The sequence below is a fragment of the Chiloscyllium punctatum genome, chromosome 10 (genome assembly GCF_047496795.1).
Source record: "Chiloscyllium punctatum isolate Juve2018m chromosome 10, sChiPun1.3, whole genome shotgun sequence".
Classification (NCBI taxonomy): Eukaryota; Metazoa; Chordata; class Chondrichthyes; order Orectolobiformes; family Hemiscylliidae; genus Chiloscyllium; species Chiloscyllium punctatum.
In genome coordinates, this window is record NC_092748.1 from 30,803,665 (window position 1) to 30,821,182 (window position 17,518).

Sequence of the window (17,518 nt, forward strand, 5' to 3'; positions counted from 1 at the left end):
TATTTAAAGTGGATTCTCGGCCTTTTGGCTCGGAATATGTGTCGTTCCTGAGGACCAGAGGAAGAGATTCTGGTCGAGTGTTGGAGGTTCGACGCAGCAGAAGCGTGCTGGCGGGGGAAGTACTGCGGGGGTCGTGTTGCGAGTCGTCGGAGCTGCTGGAGACCATCGCTGGATCGTGATTGGACGTTGGAGGATTGTTTGGTTGTGCTGACCTGCTCTTGGTGGATCTTCACGCTGGCTTCGGCCTAACACCAATTCAGGGACCAGCCAACCTCTGAGCTATGGCCTCAGCAGCCACTCGCCGCCCGGGCCAGGGCATTCGGAACACAGTCAGGGTGACTGTGAAGAAGGTGGAGGAGCACACACCGGTGGATCGGAGAGTGTTTGTGAAGAAAGTTCTGCTGGAGTGTTGTGGCCTTGTAGCCGCAGACGTGTACTGCCTGCAGGATTTCCCTGGGGCAGGCTACTTCGATGTGACCTTCAGAAGCGTGAAGCAGTGCGAACAGCTCCTGAAGGTCTTCAAGGAGAAGGAAGGGGAGCAGCTGTTTTCCATCTTGTCGGCGACCCCATTGTGTGTGCTTCCTGCACAGAGGAATCGGGTTGTTACAATCCATATGTACAACCCCTACGTTCCAGCGGCTGATGTCCTGACCTTCCTGGGAAGGTACGTCCAAGTTGAGGGAGAAGCCACTGATGTGATCGACCCCTTTGGGATCTGGACCAGTAAGAGGCAGGTCAAGGTAACTCTGAGGGCCGATGACAGTGGGAACATCCTCCACCCACCCTCGAGCTTCGCAATCGGAGGGAGCAGAGGCTACCTGACATATGCAGGGCAGCCCAAAGTGTGCCGAACCTGCGGGAAGTCGGGACACGTGGCGGTGGATTGCAAAGTGATCATCTGCAGGAACTGCAAACAGGAGGGTCACTTGACTAAGGACTGTCGGGAGGAAAAGAGCTGCAACCTGTGCGGGGAGGCGGGCCACATGTACAAGGCCTGCCCAAGACGAGGAGCCGCCACCTACGCACAGATGGCCGGAGGTGGCAACACGAGCCGCGGACCGACAAAGTCCAACGAGGTACCGCGAATCAGCAAAGGAACGGTGCCTGGAGGCACCCAGAAGGAAGGGAAGGTTGTAGAGGAGCAGGCGGCAGACAGCGGGGAGATGCAGCAGCCGACCCAAGCTCCTGCAAGACAGACGGAGGAAATGGAAGAGGAGGGATCAAAGGAGGCAGAGCAGTGGATTATCGTTAAAAACAGGAAAAGGAAACCTCTCGAGGGCCCGAAAGCCACCAAGCGAAGGGGGAAGAGACACCTCCAAGAGGAGGATACAGGCAGCTCCTCCGAGGGTGAGGATGGGCGCAAGAAGGGTCGCCTCCGGAGGAAGAGGCAGAGCGCCGTGGGGAGAAAGGAGGGCAGCACCGCCCAAGAAGGAAAAGACGATCCCTCTGAGGGGGTGGGTGAAGGCCTCCCCCTACCCGGTGAGAACCAAGGGGTACCCACCGGCCCACAGCTCCAGGGAACTGGGAGCAGCGTCCCAGTGACAGCCCTGCTGTCAGATAGAGAACGGGGCGATGAGGACCCTGGGTCCGACACGATGACACCAGAGCGGGGAAATGACTCCAGCGTGGAGCCGGACAACTACCTCAGCCCTGGGAAGGTCCAGCAGTTTGCTGTCACCACGGGGATGCACGCAGCTACCCCACTGGAGCAAGACCAGAAGAAAATGGACACTGGGAACCCCGTAAACTGTTAAAATGGGGTTTAAAATTGCCAGCATAAATGTGCGTAGCATTAAAGCAGCTACGCGATGTGTTTCAACGCTGGCCTTCCTGGCCAACGTCAAAGCCGATGTCCTGTTTCTGCAGGAGTGTGGGATACTGCACCTCAGCAGTTACAGGAGATGGTCGAGCTTGTGGGCCCACGGGCCGTCAGTGTGGTCGGGGGGCAACGATAGCCGCGCCTCCGGCCTGGGTATCCTGTTGCGGGGAGGCAACTTCACCATCTCCGAGGTTAAGGAGTTGGTGGGCGGGCGCCTCCTCGTCGCGGATGTTAAATACAGAAACGCTCCCGTGAGACTAATCAACGTGTACGCCCCAGTGGGTAAGAGTGAACGGTTGGCCGTCCTGCAACAGCTTCCACTGCTGCTGGCTACGTCCAGGCCGGTCATTCTGGCCGGAGACTTCAACTGCATCATTGATGCAGATGGACGATCCGGCGGGGGGGACAGTAAACCGGACGCTACGTCCAGGGCCCTGATGGAAACGGTCAAAGACGCCAAGCTGCACGACGTCTTCAGCGCCCCTGCAGATGGAGCGCAGCGTAGATACACCTGGTCACGGGCAGACGGGTCTATCCGCTCAAGGATAGATTACCTGTTTGTGTCCCGAAGGCTCTCGGTCAGATCCACCGACGTCAAGCCGGTGTTCTTCTCTGACCACTGCCTCCTGCTGGCCGACTGTCACCTACAGGATGAACAGCGGGCGGGCAAGGGAACGTGGAAACTGAACACTAAGCTGTTGACCCCGGGAAACATCGAAGAGCTCAAGAGGGATTACGCAGGTTGGAGAACCGTGAAGCCCCTCTTTGAGTCTCCAGCGGACTGGTGGGAAACGGTAAAAGGGAACATCAAGAGGTTCTTTATCCTCAAAGGTGTCCAGGAGGCGAGAGAGAGGCGGGGAAAACTGTCCCAGCTCCAGGAAAGTATGCAGAACCTGCTCCTGCTGCAGACGATGGGGGTCGATGTCACGGAGGACCTCAAGGAGGTGAAGGGCCAGCAAGCCTCGCTCTTTGCCTCGGAGGCCTCCAGGATAATCTTCCGGTCCAGGGTCCGCTCGGTGGAGCAGGACGAGACGTGCTCACGTTTCTTCTTCCAGAAGGTGCACAAAGAGAGCTCCGTGCTCAGCAGCCTGAAGAAAGAAGATGGCTCGGTAACGTCATCTCAGGCTGACGTCATGAGGATCAGCAAATCCTTCTACGCCAGCCTGTATGACTCGAAGCCAACCGACAGCGCGGCCTCCCAGTCGTTCCTGTCCTCTATCACGGAGGTCCTAGATGACGGAACACGAGAGAGGCTGGACCAGCCGCTATCTCTGGATGAACTGACCAAGGCCCTCGAGTCCTTCGAAAAGAATAAAACTCCCGGAAGCGACGGCTTACCGGTCGAGGTTTATTCCGCTCTTTGGGACTTGATCGGCCAGGACCTGCTGGAGGTGTATGTCAGTATGCTTCGGGCAGGTACCATGAGTGAATCCATGAGGAAAGGCATCATCACCCTCGTCTACAAGCGGAAGGGGGAGAGGGAGGAAATTAGAAATTGGAGACCGATCTCACTGTTAAATGCAGACTACAAAATCTTGTCAAAGGTCATCGCCAACCGGGTCAGGTCTGCTCTGGGATCGGTGATCCACCCGGACCAAACCTGTGCTGTACCGGGCAGGAAGATCTCTGAGAGTCTCGCACTCCTCAGGGATACGGTCGCCTACGTGCAGGACAGGGGGGTGGACACCTGCCTCATCAGCCTGGACCAGGAGAAAGCCTTTGACAGGATATCGCATACATATATGAGGGATGTCCTCTCCAAAATGGGCTTTGGGGAGGGAATCGGAAATTGGATCAGACTGCTCTACACCAACATTGTCAGTGCAGTCTCAATCAATGGGTGGGAATCAGATAGCTTCCCTGTAAGATCTGGAGTCAGGCAGGGATGCCCCCTCTCACCCGCCTTGTTTGTGTGTTGCATAGAGCCATTTGCCGAATCCATCAGGAAGGATGCGAGCCTGAGAGGGGTGACTATTCCTGGCAGCGGGGGCCTGCAGGTTAAGGCCTCCCTGTACATGGATGACGTCGCTGTTTTCTGCTCGGATCCGCTGTCCGTGCACAGACTCGTGTGCATCTGCGACCAGTTCGAATGGGCCTCGGGGGCCAAGGTAAACCGAGGCAAGAGCGAGGCCATGCTCTTCGGGAACTGGGCCGACCAATCCTCTATCCCCTTCACCGTCAGGACTGACCACCTGAAGGTGCTGGGTATTTGGTTCGGGGGGGCTGGGGCATGCGCCAAGACCTGGGAGGAGCGGATCAGGAAGATGAGACAGAAACTAGGCAGATGGGGGCAACGGTCGCTCTCCATCGCGGGAAAAAACCTGGTCATCAGGTGTGAGGTACTCTCAGTATTGCTATATGTGGCACAGGTCTGGCCTATCCCCAGGACCTGTGCCACCGCAGTCACCCGGGCCATCTTCCAATTCATTTGGAGATCAAAGATGGACCGGGTCCGAAGAGACTCTATGTACAAAGACCGGTGCAATGGGGGAAAAAACACGCCCAATGCCACCCTCACCCTGATGGCCACCTTTGTGTGTGGCTGCATCAAGCTGTGCGTGGATCCCCGGTACGCAAACACCAAGTGTCACTACGTACTGAGGTTCTACCTGTCCCCGGTGTTGCGAAGGATGGGCCTGGCCTCGCTGCCGCGGAACGCTCCGAGTAGTTGGACCGTTCCGTATCACCTGTCCTTCGTGGAGAAATTTATGAGGAAAAACACCTTTGACCACAAGTCCATCAGGAAGTGGTCAGCACGTAGCGTCCTTGAGACCCTTCGGGAAAAGGAGAGGGCGGATCCTGTCGAGCGGTTCCCTGAGCAGACTGTCAAAGCCATTTGGCAGAATGCCTCATCGCCAGAACTTTCCAACAAGCACCAAGACGTGGCTTGGCTGGTGGTGAGAAGGGCTCTGCCTGTGAGATCCTTTATGCATGCCCGGACTCTCTGCCGCACCGCACGCTGCCCTCGAAGTGGCTGCGGGGGGGACGAGACTGTCACACACCTCCTTCTGGAATGTGCCTATGCAGAGGAAGTCTGGAGAGGAATGCAGTGGTGCTTGTCGAGGTTCGTCCCGAGCAGCGCCGTGACGCGGGACTCCGTGCTCTACGGCCTGTTCCCCGGGACTCACACCGAGACGAACATTAACTGCGCCTGGAGGATCATCAACTCGGTGAAGGACGCTCTCTGGGCGGTCCGAAACCTGTTGATCTTCCAGTTGAAGGAGTTGACCCCGACCGAGTGTTGCAGACTGGCACATTCCAAGGTCCAAGACTACGTGTTGAGGGACGCGCTGAAGCTTGGGGCAGCTGCCGCCAAGGCGCGGTGGGGAAAGACCACCGTGTAAGATCGGCCTGCCGAAAGAAGAACAGGGGGCCCATACAGACGTTTTTTTGGGCTCTGCTGATGCCTCAGCCAAATATAGGTATATATACAAGATTGAAAAATGCACAGGATTGTAAAGGACAAGGATAAAGTCGAATCTGTGTTTGTAAATATGTACATATGTATGGCATGATCCAATGTACAGACCATCAAATCATTTATGAATAAAGCATATTTTTGAAATTAAAAAAAAAGTTCCACACACCCTCAGCAAACAAACCATGGCAACATTAATCAAAAGCAATTTGCTTAAAGTGAATTACACAATCATTTCAAAGTAGAATCTCAATATAGTGGTGACCACAACAGTAATTATGTTGGGAGTCCCCACAATGTTTAACTGATGCTGCTCACTCAATAGGAGCTCATTTAAAGTTTAGCATTTATTGTTTCTTTAGTTTGGGAAACTTTGTCTCTATATTCTTACAATTTCAATTTGCTTCTTCACTTCACAATAAATTCAGCTCCTGAGATGCTTAATACCTGTCAACTTGTACCATCCAATACACCACTATATCCCCCCAATTATTTTATTTTATCTTGTCAGGTCTTTAGCCAGTGTTGTCTCAGATAATTACTTTTACTGAGATGACAATGAAGCTAGCAACCAGTATTAAGGATTTTTGGTAAAGTGCACAACCTTGAAAATCCTTCATTGCTGTATTAACATTGAGGCTAAAGCAGTAAATGAATTAAAATACCTGGGTTTACTGGAACACTTGGGCGGTCTGTCAATTCTCGGGCTGCAGGTGGGTTTGACATTGAAATCATCAGCTGCTCCTGTGCATGAGGCAAAGAGCGGAATTTGTCAACACTGAGAAGCAAACTAGGGTCACTTGCAATCTCTCTGAGTTGTGCTGAGTCTGCATTCCTGGTTCCAACAGCAAACATTGTTACTTCAGCTCGTTTTAGTGCATCCACAGATTGTTTGATATAATCTCTGGATCTCCCAGCAGTGATGAGCACCAGTAACTGAGGAACCCCTTCCTCTTTCCTACTTCCTGAAGATCTGGTGAAGTGATTTCTATAAACATAGTCGAGTGCTGCTCCAGTGTTTAACGGTGTCCCACCTCTCAATCGGAGTCCTTTCACATGAGGCAGAATTTCGTCTTCAGAAGAATAAGTGTTCAGATAGAATTCAGATTCTGCATAATTACTGAACTGTACCAGACCGACTCGCACTCTGTCATTTCCAATATCAAGGTTTTCAATGATACTTGAGAGAAAGTCACGTACAAAAGGAAAATCATTATTTCCAACATAGTCTGACCCATCGATAAGGAACACAATGTCTCTCTTGCTTCCTCCATCTGGCACACCTGGAAGAAATACAGAGTGTTATTCCTTGCAGTACATATTCAATGAATAGGACAATAAGAAGTATCGGGAAATTCTATCACAAACATGCACAGAATAGTTTATGCTTTGGTTATATTGATGCAAATCAAACTCAAAATTGTGCTAGATTTCTGAAATAAAGGTTTAGTTCAAGCTTGCCCTTATGTTTATTTGCAAAACCACAAACATTGAGTATAAGCACAGAGGAGAAGGTTGAGATGATCTGCGCTGATTTGATGGCAGTTGGACAATTAATTGGCTCAGAGTAAGACTTTCAACCCAGAGCAGAGAAAAGATTTGATTTATTTTAAGCAACAATATTGAGATGATAGTTGATTATGTTTATATAGGGTTAATTCTATTGTATGCACTACAAAGCTCCCTGTGACCCTAGTAATGAGTCATTTCAACAAGCCAAATTCCAAAAGGAAATGGGAAAGTTATCAGTGATAGTGAATCTGTACTGACAGAGTAGAGAGTTGGTGGCCATTCTATCATAGCTGCTTTCACTCCAAGGCTAGAATATTTTAGTCCAGTCACATTCACCAGGGAACCTATCAGATCAAATGAAACAATGGGTGAGAGTTTGTCATGACAACTTTGATTGGAAGAGCTTAGAACAATACAGCACAGAACAGGCCCTTGGGCCCACGATGTTGTGCCGAACTTCTAACCTAGATTAAGCACCCATCCATGTACCTATCCAAATGCCGCTTAAAGGTCGCCAATGATTCTGACTCTACCACTCCCACAAGCAGCGCATTCCATGCCCCCACCACTCTCTGGGTAAAGAACCCACCCCTGACATCTCCCCTATACCTTCCACCCTTCACCTTAAATTTATGTCCCCTTGTAACACTCTGTTGTACCCAGGGAAAAAGTTTCTGACTGTCTACTCTATCTATTCCTCTGATCATCTTATAAACCTCTATCAAGTCACCCCTCATCCTTCGCCATTCCAACGAGAAAAGGCCGAGAACTCTCAACCTATCCTCGTACGACCTACTCTCCATTCCAGGCAACATCCTGGTAAATCTTCTCTGCACCCTCTCCAAAGCTTCCACATCTTTCCTAAAGTGAGGCGACCAGAACTGCACACAGTACTCCAACTGTGGCCTAACCAAAGTCCTGTACAGCTGCAACATCACTTCACGACTCTTGAACTCAATCCCTCTGCTAATGAACGATAATACTCCATAGGCCTTCTTACAAACTCTATCCACCTGAGTGGCAACCTTCAAAGATCTATGTACATAGACCCCAAGATCCCTCTGTTCCTCCACCTGACTAAGAACCCTACCATCAACCCTGTATTCCGCTTGTTCTGATCTCTTCCACTGCATGGGTATTTGAAAACCAAGATTCAGAACAATACTCTCCTTTCAGAGATACTAAGATGTTTCAGGTCTGTATATGAAATCAGTCAGCAGAGAGAAAGCTGATCCGATGACTTTGCATCTGTTCTTAAACAGTCACACTTCTGTTCACAGCTTAATCATACTTCGTATTTGATGGTAGATGTCCATATGCTAATACTCAGTCTCCTTCACTGGGAAAAGACACATCATCAGGTTAAAGCCTTGAGGCAATCAAATGAAATCTATTTAAAGAGGATTTTGGCATTTGGATGTTCCACACAACCTCCACAAACAAAACGTAGGAACATTAATCAAAACCAATTTGGTTAAATTGTATTGCGCAATCACTTCAAAGTCAAAATTCAAAGTAGCAATGACCACAACAGTAATTATGTTGGGAGTCCCCACAATGTTTAACTGATGCTGCTCACTCAATAGGAGCTCATTTAAAGTTTAGCATTTATTGTTGTTTCATTTGGGAAATTTTGTAAAGAAGTGTCTATATTCTTAGAATTTCAATTTGTTTCATCACCTCATGATAAGTTCAACTCCTGAGATGCTTAATACCTCTCAATGTATACTATCCAATACATCACTAAATCCCCAATTGAATTATATTTTTCATCTTGGAAGACCTTTAGCCAGTGAGACATTTGTTAATTACCTTTACTGAGCCTACAATGAAGCTGGCAACCAGTATTAAGGATATTTAGTATAGTGCACAATCTTGAAAATCCCTCATTGCTGTATTAACATTGAGACTAAAGCAGTAAATGAATTAAAATACCTGGGTTTACTGGAAGACTTGGGCGGTCTGTCGCTTCTGATGGTGCAGGTGGGTTTGACATTGAAATCATCAGCTGCTCCTGTGCATGAGGCAGAGAGCGGAATTCGTCAACACTGAGAAGCAAACTAGGGTCACTTGCAATCTCTCTGAGTTGTGCCGAGTCTGCATTCCTGGTTCCAACAGCAAACATTGTTACTTCAGCTCGTTTCAGTGCATCCACAGATTGTTTGATATAATCTCTGGATCTCCCAGCAGTGATGAGCACCAGTAACTGAGGAACCCCTTCCTCTTTCCTACTTCCTGAAGATCTGGTGAAGTGATTTCTATAAACATAGTCGAGTGCTGCTCCAGTGTTTAACGGGGTCCCACCTCTCAATCGGAGTCCTTGCACATGAGGCAGAATTTCATCTTCAGAAGAATAAGTGTTCAGATAGAATTCAGTTTGTGCGTAATTACTGAACTGTACCAGACCGACTCGCACTCTGTCTCTTCCAATATCGAGGTTTTCAATGATTCTTGAGAGAAAGTCACGTACAAAAGGAAAATCTCTGTTCCCAACATAGTCTGACCCATCGATAAGGAACACAATGTCTCGTTTGCTTATCTTTTCTGCAGAAGAGAAAGATAGTGTCACTGATTAACTGAGCGAAAATTTTGTTGAAATATGTTTTGACTAATCTGGCTGTATCTAATCAAGGAAACCTGTCGCCGGTAAGTTATGAGATGATCTCAAAGTTAAAGTCATATTCTTTTTTTCATATGAGGTGGAATTTTTGGCTACTTGCCATCGTTTAAGCTGAGCATTGTTTGTGGTCAAATACTAATATTGTAATGGACCAGATTTTCCAACCTCCAGAATTGCCATTGATTGAACATACAATCTAAGATGTCAATGAGGAACTGGGGAAATCCTGACCTAACCACCTTACCTAACTCCTACCTTATGCATTTAGCTGAACTGCTATAAACCCCTTAACCTCACCTAATCTATCCCTTTACCTCACCCATCCTACCCATTAACTGAGCTACAGATTCACCCTTTTCATTACACATTCGTTCACCAGCTTTGGGATATTTAACTGCTCAGTTATCAGAATTTGGCTGCATGCCATGGATTGGAGGTATGGAAATCCCCCACTCCTTGAGACTTTCTGCACTGAGGCAATTTAATTAGGTCCTCCATTGGAAATGTGGCCAGAAAAATCAGGAGGAAGTTTAAGTGGGTCGGCTTTTTGCCTGGCTATCATCAGATACAGGGGTCCCAAAACTGATCAGAAGATTTGATTCAATATCTTCAATCACTGTTGGAGGCAAATCCCATTAACTTTCAGGAGATTTACCCTTATCTGGATAGAGTCATAGAGTGATCAGCTTCATGAACAGTGAACCCTGGTATTTATTTATGTTCCTTTGTAAAATTTTCTCTATTTTTCGAAATGATAAATCATCTTAGTAGAACTAACTTAAGTTTCAAATTTTCACCCAAAATATGAAACAGTCGATCAGTTCCTGACTTGCACTGTGATGCAAAGCAATTAACTTTTGGTAACTTCTATGTTTCTTTCAAGTTCAAAAACAACCTTAGCCTATCTTTTCAAGTGAAGAGTTCAGTTCATTTGACTTAAACATGAAAAAAAAGAAAATACTCACAGTTGTGTAGTGCCTTTTTAAGTCCCTAGGGCACACAACTGCAGTGTATCTACTGATGTACTTTTTAAAAGTATGGTCACTGTCATAATGTCAAAAGGGCCACATTTATGTACATCATCATTCTAAAGCAACAATCAAATTTTGGCTGAGGCTTTGTGATAACTGTCACGGTGGGACTATTAACACTTACTGATATTAAGGGGTACATTAGACAACAACTTTCAGCATGCAGTTGAACAGATGAATTAGTGTTACCTTGCTGCTTCAGAAGATTCATTACACTGCTACCTCACTGACAGACTCAGTGTTCCACTGCGTAGCAGGAGATGTATATACCAATATCCATTAAGTTGACAATGGCAGAAAGTGAAGGCTTCATCATTCAAGGGTAAGTTAATTCGTAATGATGTGAACAGTTTAAATTACTGTCAAATAACATCTCTAACCCTGAAAATTTACTTTGAAAAGTACATTTGGCATTCCTTCAGGTTTTACGAATTGTTGACAGAGATGATAGTTGTGTATGGGGACAGTGCAGAATCCCCATTGAAACACTCTGTGAAGGAATTGCCTGGGAAATTGAGATGTCCACTGGGCAGTTCCAGTACACATCGAACCTTTGAAAAGTGTTCATTTAAATCATACTATTAACATATTAAGTTATATACATTGGCTAACTCCTGAATAACTGCTAAACTATCCTCTCCTCCCTACCCATTTGGTTCCCTAACTTTTCAGCACCCTAGCATCTCACTTACTAGATGAATTCGAATCACTACAGTGTGAAAACAGGTCATTTGGCCCAACAAGTCTACAGCAATCCTCCAAAGAGTAACCCACCCAGACCCACTCCCCTACCCTGTATTTGCCCCTGACTAATGCACCTAACCTACACATCCCTGAACACAATGGGCAAATTAGCACAGCCAATTTACATGATCTGCACACCTTTGGACTGTGGGAGGAAACCCACGCAGACACAGGGAGAATGTGCAAACTTCACACAGCCAGTAGCCCAAGGCTGGAATTGAACCCAGCTCCCTAGTGCTGTGACGCAGCAGTGCTAACCATTGAGCCACCGTGCCGCTTCAACATTTCATGTCTAGAACCCCTACAGTGTGGAAACAGGCCCTTCAGCCCAGAAAGTCCACACCGACTCTCCGAAGAGTAACCCACCCGACCCAATCCCCACCCTATTACTCTATATTTACCCCTTATTAATGCACCTAACCTACACATCCCTGAACACTATGGGCAAATTAGCACAGCCAATTCACCTGACCTGCACATCTTTTGGATCGTGGGAGGAAACCAGAGCACCTGGAGAAAACCCATGCAGGCATGGGGGCATGTGCAAACTCCACACAGTCACCCGAGGTTGGAATCAAACCTGGGTCTCTGGAGCTGTGAGGCAGCAGTGCTAACCACTGAGCCACCATGCCACTGTGTGTTTACCCTTTGGCAGCAGCTGTGACAGCGACTGTCAGGACTTGTACTTTTCAGAATACAGCAGCTGGCTGTTGTGAACAGGTGACATGGTTTGCCTTCCTCCTGACATTTCAACACTATGAAAAACTGTCAGAATGGGAGTCCAGCTCTGCACTTCTGTGGGAGTCATGAGCAAAATCTCCTCTTAGAAATGTACAGCTCCCTTTCTTTGGAAAAATAGACCAAAATAGCAATCTGTGTTAGACTGGCATTCCTCAGAAAGTCCCAAGTCATTATTTTTGTTTATTTTACACTTTCTTTGTCTCTTTATATCTCTATCTCGTTTAAACATCTCTATTTCCTGTACACAATCTGACATTGAGATAAATATTGTTGTTTACATTTCCTGCTTTGCATTGCATGCTCAATAAGGATCTAATCATTTGACTTAACTACTTTTGGCCTGTTCACACAGGCCTTGGATCCCCTGTGCTGCTTTGACTGTCTGAGCATCACAAATTGCACACAGAATGTTTGTTGGCAAGTGTTTGTAAAATGAGCAATAAACACTGTTCATTCACCACTAACTACTAAATCTGGACTTGGAATTTGCTTATAGATATTGATTGAGGGCTAAATACTAGCTGGAGCACTAGGGAAAGTCCCTTGCTGTTCCTTGAACCATTGCCATGGCATCATAGTGCCACTTGAGGCGCAGATTGGGCTTCCACTTATTGTTTCATTCTTTTCATTTCAGATTTGATAGCATGGGACTGTTGATGTCAAAGTTCAACATCATGTACATCACCATCATCAGTAACATATCAATTATCCATCATACAACATATTTGTTGTTTTACTATGCCAGATTTTCCATAAAGTGTGGTTAGGCAGAAATTCTACGTTTAATTTTATTGACTTAAATGTAAAAACTTTTTTGAATTCTAGATATTAATGACATCTGACTTCATATTGGCCATGGATGTTACAAAGTTAACAGTATCAATTATCATGGGGCTAAATTAGTAAGAGTGTTAGCAATAATAACCCTGAAGGTGGAAATACATGTTTTACTTCAGTTCTGGCAAACTGAGAAAACAATAGGACTGTTGCTGGTTTTTTTCCATTGTGTTATTTTGTATGTTGAAAACTGCAAGGTATATTTTGTTCATTTAAGGTTACTACACATACTAGAAGGACTCTGCAACAGGAGAAATGAACAAGAACAAAAAATGGTTTGTGTGCGGTTTTAATTTTGGCTTTGCCATCCCAAAAACTTCACACTGACAAGGTGTATGACATAATATATGAAGCAATCCTTCCAACTATAAATATTTTTGAAGGGTTTTTACTAGTTTCAGCAGACAAGACAGCATTTTCAGCTGTCTTCAGGCTGCATTAAATGTACACAATCCCAGATTTAACAAGGAGATGTGTTTCATCAATGTTCTCCTGTTGTCTATGCCCAACCTACCACACTTTGATGCACCTTCAGACATTCCCATACTGGCAAGAACGGTTTTGAGGACATGATGAACAGTTTTGTAACACAAACGACAAAATAAAAAGAGTGGTGAATACATGGAATTAGCTGCCAGAGGAGGTGACAGGTGTTGTCCAATTGCAACATTTAAAAGACATTTGGACAGATACATGTATAGGAAATGTTTAGAGGGACATGGGCCAAACACAGGCAAATAGGATTAGTTCAGTTTAGGAAACCTGGTCAGCGTGAAGAGGTTGGGCCAAAGGACCTGTTTCTGTGCTGTATGACTCTAAAGCGTTGACTTCTCCACTGCTGCATTTAAGAATTGAAAGATACTTTTGAGGCACTAAGATCTGAACAAAATGACTACAACTCTTGAAAAATGCAGGAACAATCCAGTTCATGACTAAGACAAATACAATCCATGAAACAATTGTCTTCTGACACACTAAGCAAGAAGCAAAAGGCAACGTTTGTCCGAGTGTGACATCAAGAAGCCTGAGCAAAACTGGAATCAATGGGAATCAGGCGACAAACTCTCTGCTAGTAACAGTCATATCTGGCACATAGGAAGATGGTTGTAGTTGTTGGAGGTCAGTCATAATCAGCTCCAGAATATCTCTGCAAGAGTTCCTCAGGGTAGTGTCCTAGACCTACCCATCTTCAGCTGCTTCACTAATGATCTTCCTTCTATCATAAGATCAGAAGTGGGATGTTCGCTGATGATTGCACAATGTTCAGCACCATTCATGACTCCTCAGATACTGAAGCCATCCATGTTCAACTGCAACAAGATCTTGACAACATCCAGGCAATGTCGACCTCCAATAAGAGACAATCACCACTCCTTGACAGATAATAACGTTGCCATCACTGAATCCCACATTATCAACGGGTTACCATTGATCAGAAACTCAACTGGACTTTCTGTACAAATACAGTGGCAATAAGAGCAAGTCAGAAGCTAGGACTTCTGCAGCAAAAAACCCATCTCCTGATTCTCAAAACCTGCTCACCATCTACAAGGTACAAGTCAGGAGTATAATGGATTTGCACCACATTTGACTAAATGAATGCAGATCCAACAACACTCAAGAAGCTTGACACCATTCAAGACAAAGTAATATGCTGATTGGGAGCACTCTCTCCATCACCAGTGCTCAGTAGCAGCAGTACAAGATGGTTAGGTCTAGGACACTACCCTGAATAACTCTTGCAGAGATATTCCCCTCCAAGCCACTCATCAACCTGATTTGGAAACATATTGCCATTACATCACTGTCACTGGGTCAAAATCCTGGAATTCGGTCTCAGTGGACATTGTGGGTCTACCTACAGCACGTGGACTGTAGCTGTTCAAAAAAGCAGCTCACTATCGCCTTCCCAAGGCCAACTAGGGATGAGCATTAAATGCTGGCCAGCCAGTGATGTGCATGTCCCATGAATAAACATTTTTTTTAAAAGCCAGTTGCAACCTCACATACAATTGAGAAAATTAGTAACCAAATGTGATTTTGACAATGTTAAACTTGACAAATGGGAAATGAAACATAAATAATTGCAGGTGGTCTCTCTAATCAATAAAGCTGAAAGCACTCAAGCTAAGTTAAAACCAGTCAGAGTTGCTGGAGCTAGCAAGATCCCTATCACTTTCAGAGCCTAGAGCTACTGAACTTTAGACTGCCAACTGTAATTCACAACACTTCATGTTCAACTCCTGTAAACACTACACATCGCTGACGTGCCAGGAATCAACCTGCATAATAACAACACCAGTCTCACAAAGAGGGCTGCAACTTATCCAAACATTGTTTCTGTTTTGGCAGTGCTTTCCCCTTAGAGCAAAGTCTGTGGAAAGCCAAACTACTTTCTTGTGTTTGCTGTGCATCAGAAAATCAGCTCCCAAGACCAATCCTGACAGAAGGGTGTGACAGCGAAAAGTCAAAGTGAACATTGTTGATGTAAGGATGAATTAAATAAAACTCAGCAGGTATGGCAACATCTATGGAAAGAGAAATAGCATAAATGTTTCAAGTACACTATGAAATTTCTTTGGAATTTTCTGTTGTCTCCCAGGATCATGACCCCCACTGCTGAACATCAAGCTGTTGTTTACAGGACTGTCACTGACTTCATCTCCTCTGGAGAGATCTATTCCACAGCTTCTCACCTGATAGTTCCCCAGTGCCACATCGCCCACTTCAACCTCCTTCCCGAAATCACGAAACAGGACTACCCTGGTAGACTTAGCATTTTAGCCAGTTGCTGCCTGTGGAATCCTTTTCTTCCAATCTTGATTCAACCATTTCCTCCCCCGTTCAGTCTCTACCCATTTACGTTCAAGATGCTTTACATCAGCTCAAAAGAGTTCCAAAGAAGCGTCATGCAGGACTCTACTTTCATTCTGTTGCTCTGTCCCACACATGCCTCCAGACTTGCTGAGTTACTCCACCACTTCCTGATATTAAGTCAGATTTCCAGCATCTGCAATATTTTGCTTTTATTAGAGATGGATAATCCTGAGTACACTTTTTCAGACCTAGCAAACCACCAGTGTAAAAGTGACTACTGAATGCTTGAATGAAGACACCTTCACAGATGCAGGAATACCCAGCAATGTCCAAGGAGATAAAACCTTCAACAAACTTCAGGATTTCTCAATTCTCCACAGACTCTCTGCATGGAAAAGTTGTCCCTTAGGTCCCTTTTAAATATTTCCCCTCTCACCTTAAACCTATGCCCTCTAATTTGGATTCCCCTACTCTGGAGAAAAGACCTTCATGGTTCACCCTATACATGCCCCTCATAATTTTATCAACCTCTATAACGTCACTCCTCAGCCTCTGACACTCCAGGGAAAGCAGCCCCAGCCTATTCAGCCTCTCCCAATAGCTCAAACCCTCCAACTCTGGCAATATCCTTGTAAATCTTTTCTGAACCCTTCCAAGTTTCACAACATCCTTCCAATAGGAAGGAAACCAGAATTGCAGGCAAAATTCCAAAAGTGGCCTAACCAATGTCCTGTATAGCCGCAACATGACCTCCCAACTCCTATACTGGATTGGTGGTGCCGGAAGAGCACAGCAGTTCAGGCAGCATCCAACGAGCAGCAAAATCAATGTTTCGGGCAAAAGCCCTTCATCAGAAATAAGGGCAGTGAGCCTGAAGCATGGAGAGATAAGCTAGAGGAGGGTGGGGGTGGGGAGAGAGTAGCATAGAGTACAATGGGAGAGTGGGGTAGGAGTTGAAGGTGATAGGTCAAGGAGGAGAGGGTGGAGTGGATAGGTGGAAAAGGAGATAGGCAGGTTCGACAAGTCCGGACAAGTCAAGGAGACAGTGCTGAGCTGGAAGTTTGAAACTAGGATGAGGTGGGGGAAGGGGAAATGAGGAAGCTGTTGAAGTCCACATTGATGCCCTGGGGTTGAAGTGTTCCGAGGCGGAAGATGAGGCGTTCTTCCTCCAGGCGTCTGGTGGTGAGGGAGCGGCGGTGAAGGAGGCCCAGGACCTCCATGTCCTCGGCAGAGTGGGAGGGGGAGTTGAAATGTTGGGCCATGGGGCGGTTTGGTTGATTGGTGCGGGTGTCTCGGAGATGTTCCCTAAAGCGCTCTGCTAGGAGGCGCCCAGTCTCCCCAATGTAGAGGAGACCACATCGGGAGCAACGAATGCAATAAATGATATTAGTGGATGTGCAGGTAAAACTTTGATGGATGTGGAAGGCTCCTTTAGGGCCTTGGATAGAGGTGAGGGAGGAGGTGTGGGCACAGGTTTTACAGTTCCAAATGCCAAATGCTGCCTTCACTATCCTTTTACTTATGACTCCACTTTCAAGGAACTATGAGCCTACACTCCAAGATCTCTTTGTTCAGCAACATTTCCCAGGCCCTTACCATTAAGTGTATAAGTGTTGCCCTGATTTGCCTTTCCAAAAGGCAACACCTCATATTTATCTAAATTAAGCTCCACCTGCCCCTCCTCAGCCTGTTGGTCCATCTGATCTACGTCCCGTTGTGCGCTGAAGTAACCTTCTTTACTCTCCATTACACCTCCCTGGAGCGTTGGAGGTTGAGAGGCTTATAAAATCATGAGGGGCATGGATAGGGTAAATAGACAAGGTCTTTTCCCTGGGACGGGTGAGTCCAAATGTAGACAAAATAGGTTTAAGTTGAGAGGGGAAAGATTTAAAAGGGACCTAAGAGGCAACTTTTTCATGTAAAGGGTGGTGCGTGTTGGAATGACCTGCCAGAGGAAGTGGTAGAGGCGGGTACAATTA

The 17,518-nt window shown here is 46.3% G+C and overlaps 1 protein-coding gene across 5 annotated transcripts in view; it reads right to left on the reverse strand.

The window, feature by feature from the left end:
• The window catches only part of LOC140481978 (uncharacterized), a 160,860-nt gene that overhangs the window by 71,123 nt on the left and 72,219 nt on the right, over positions 1-17,518 (reverse strand). For all 5 annotated transcript variants that reach the window (XM_072578757.1, XM_072578759.1, XM_072578760.1 and 2 more), the window contains exons 11-12: positions 8,685-9,293; positions 5,903-6,520 (exon numbers count right to left, since the gene is read on the reverse strand). In XM_072578757.1, coding sequence (XP_072434858.1) covers positions 5,903-6,520; positions 8,685-9,293 — 1,227 coding nt within the window. The remainder of the gene's footprint in view (positions 1-5,902; positions 6,521-8,684; positions 9,294-17,518) is intronic.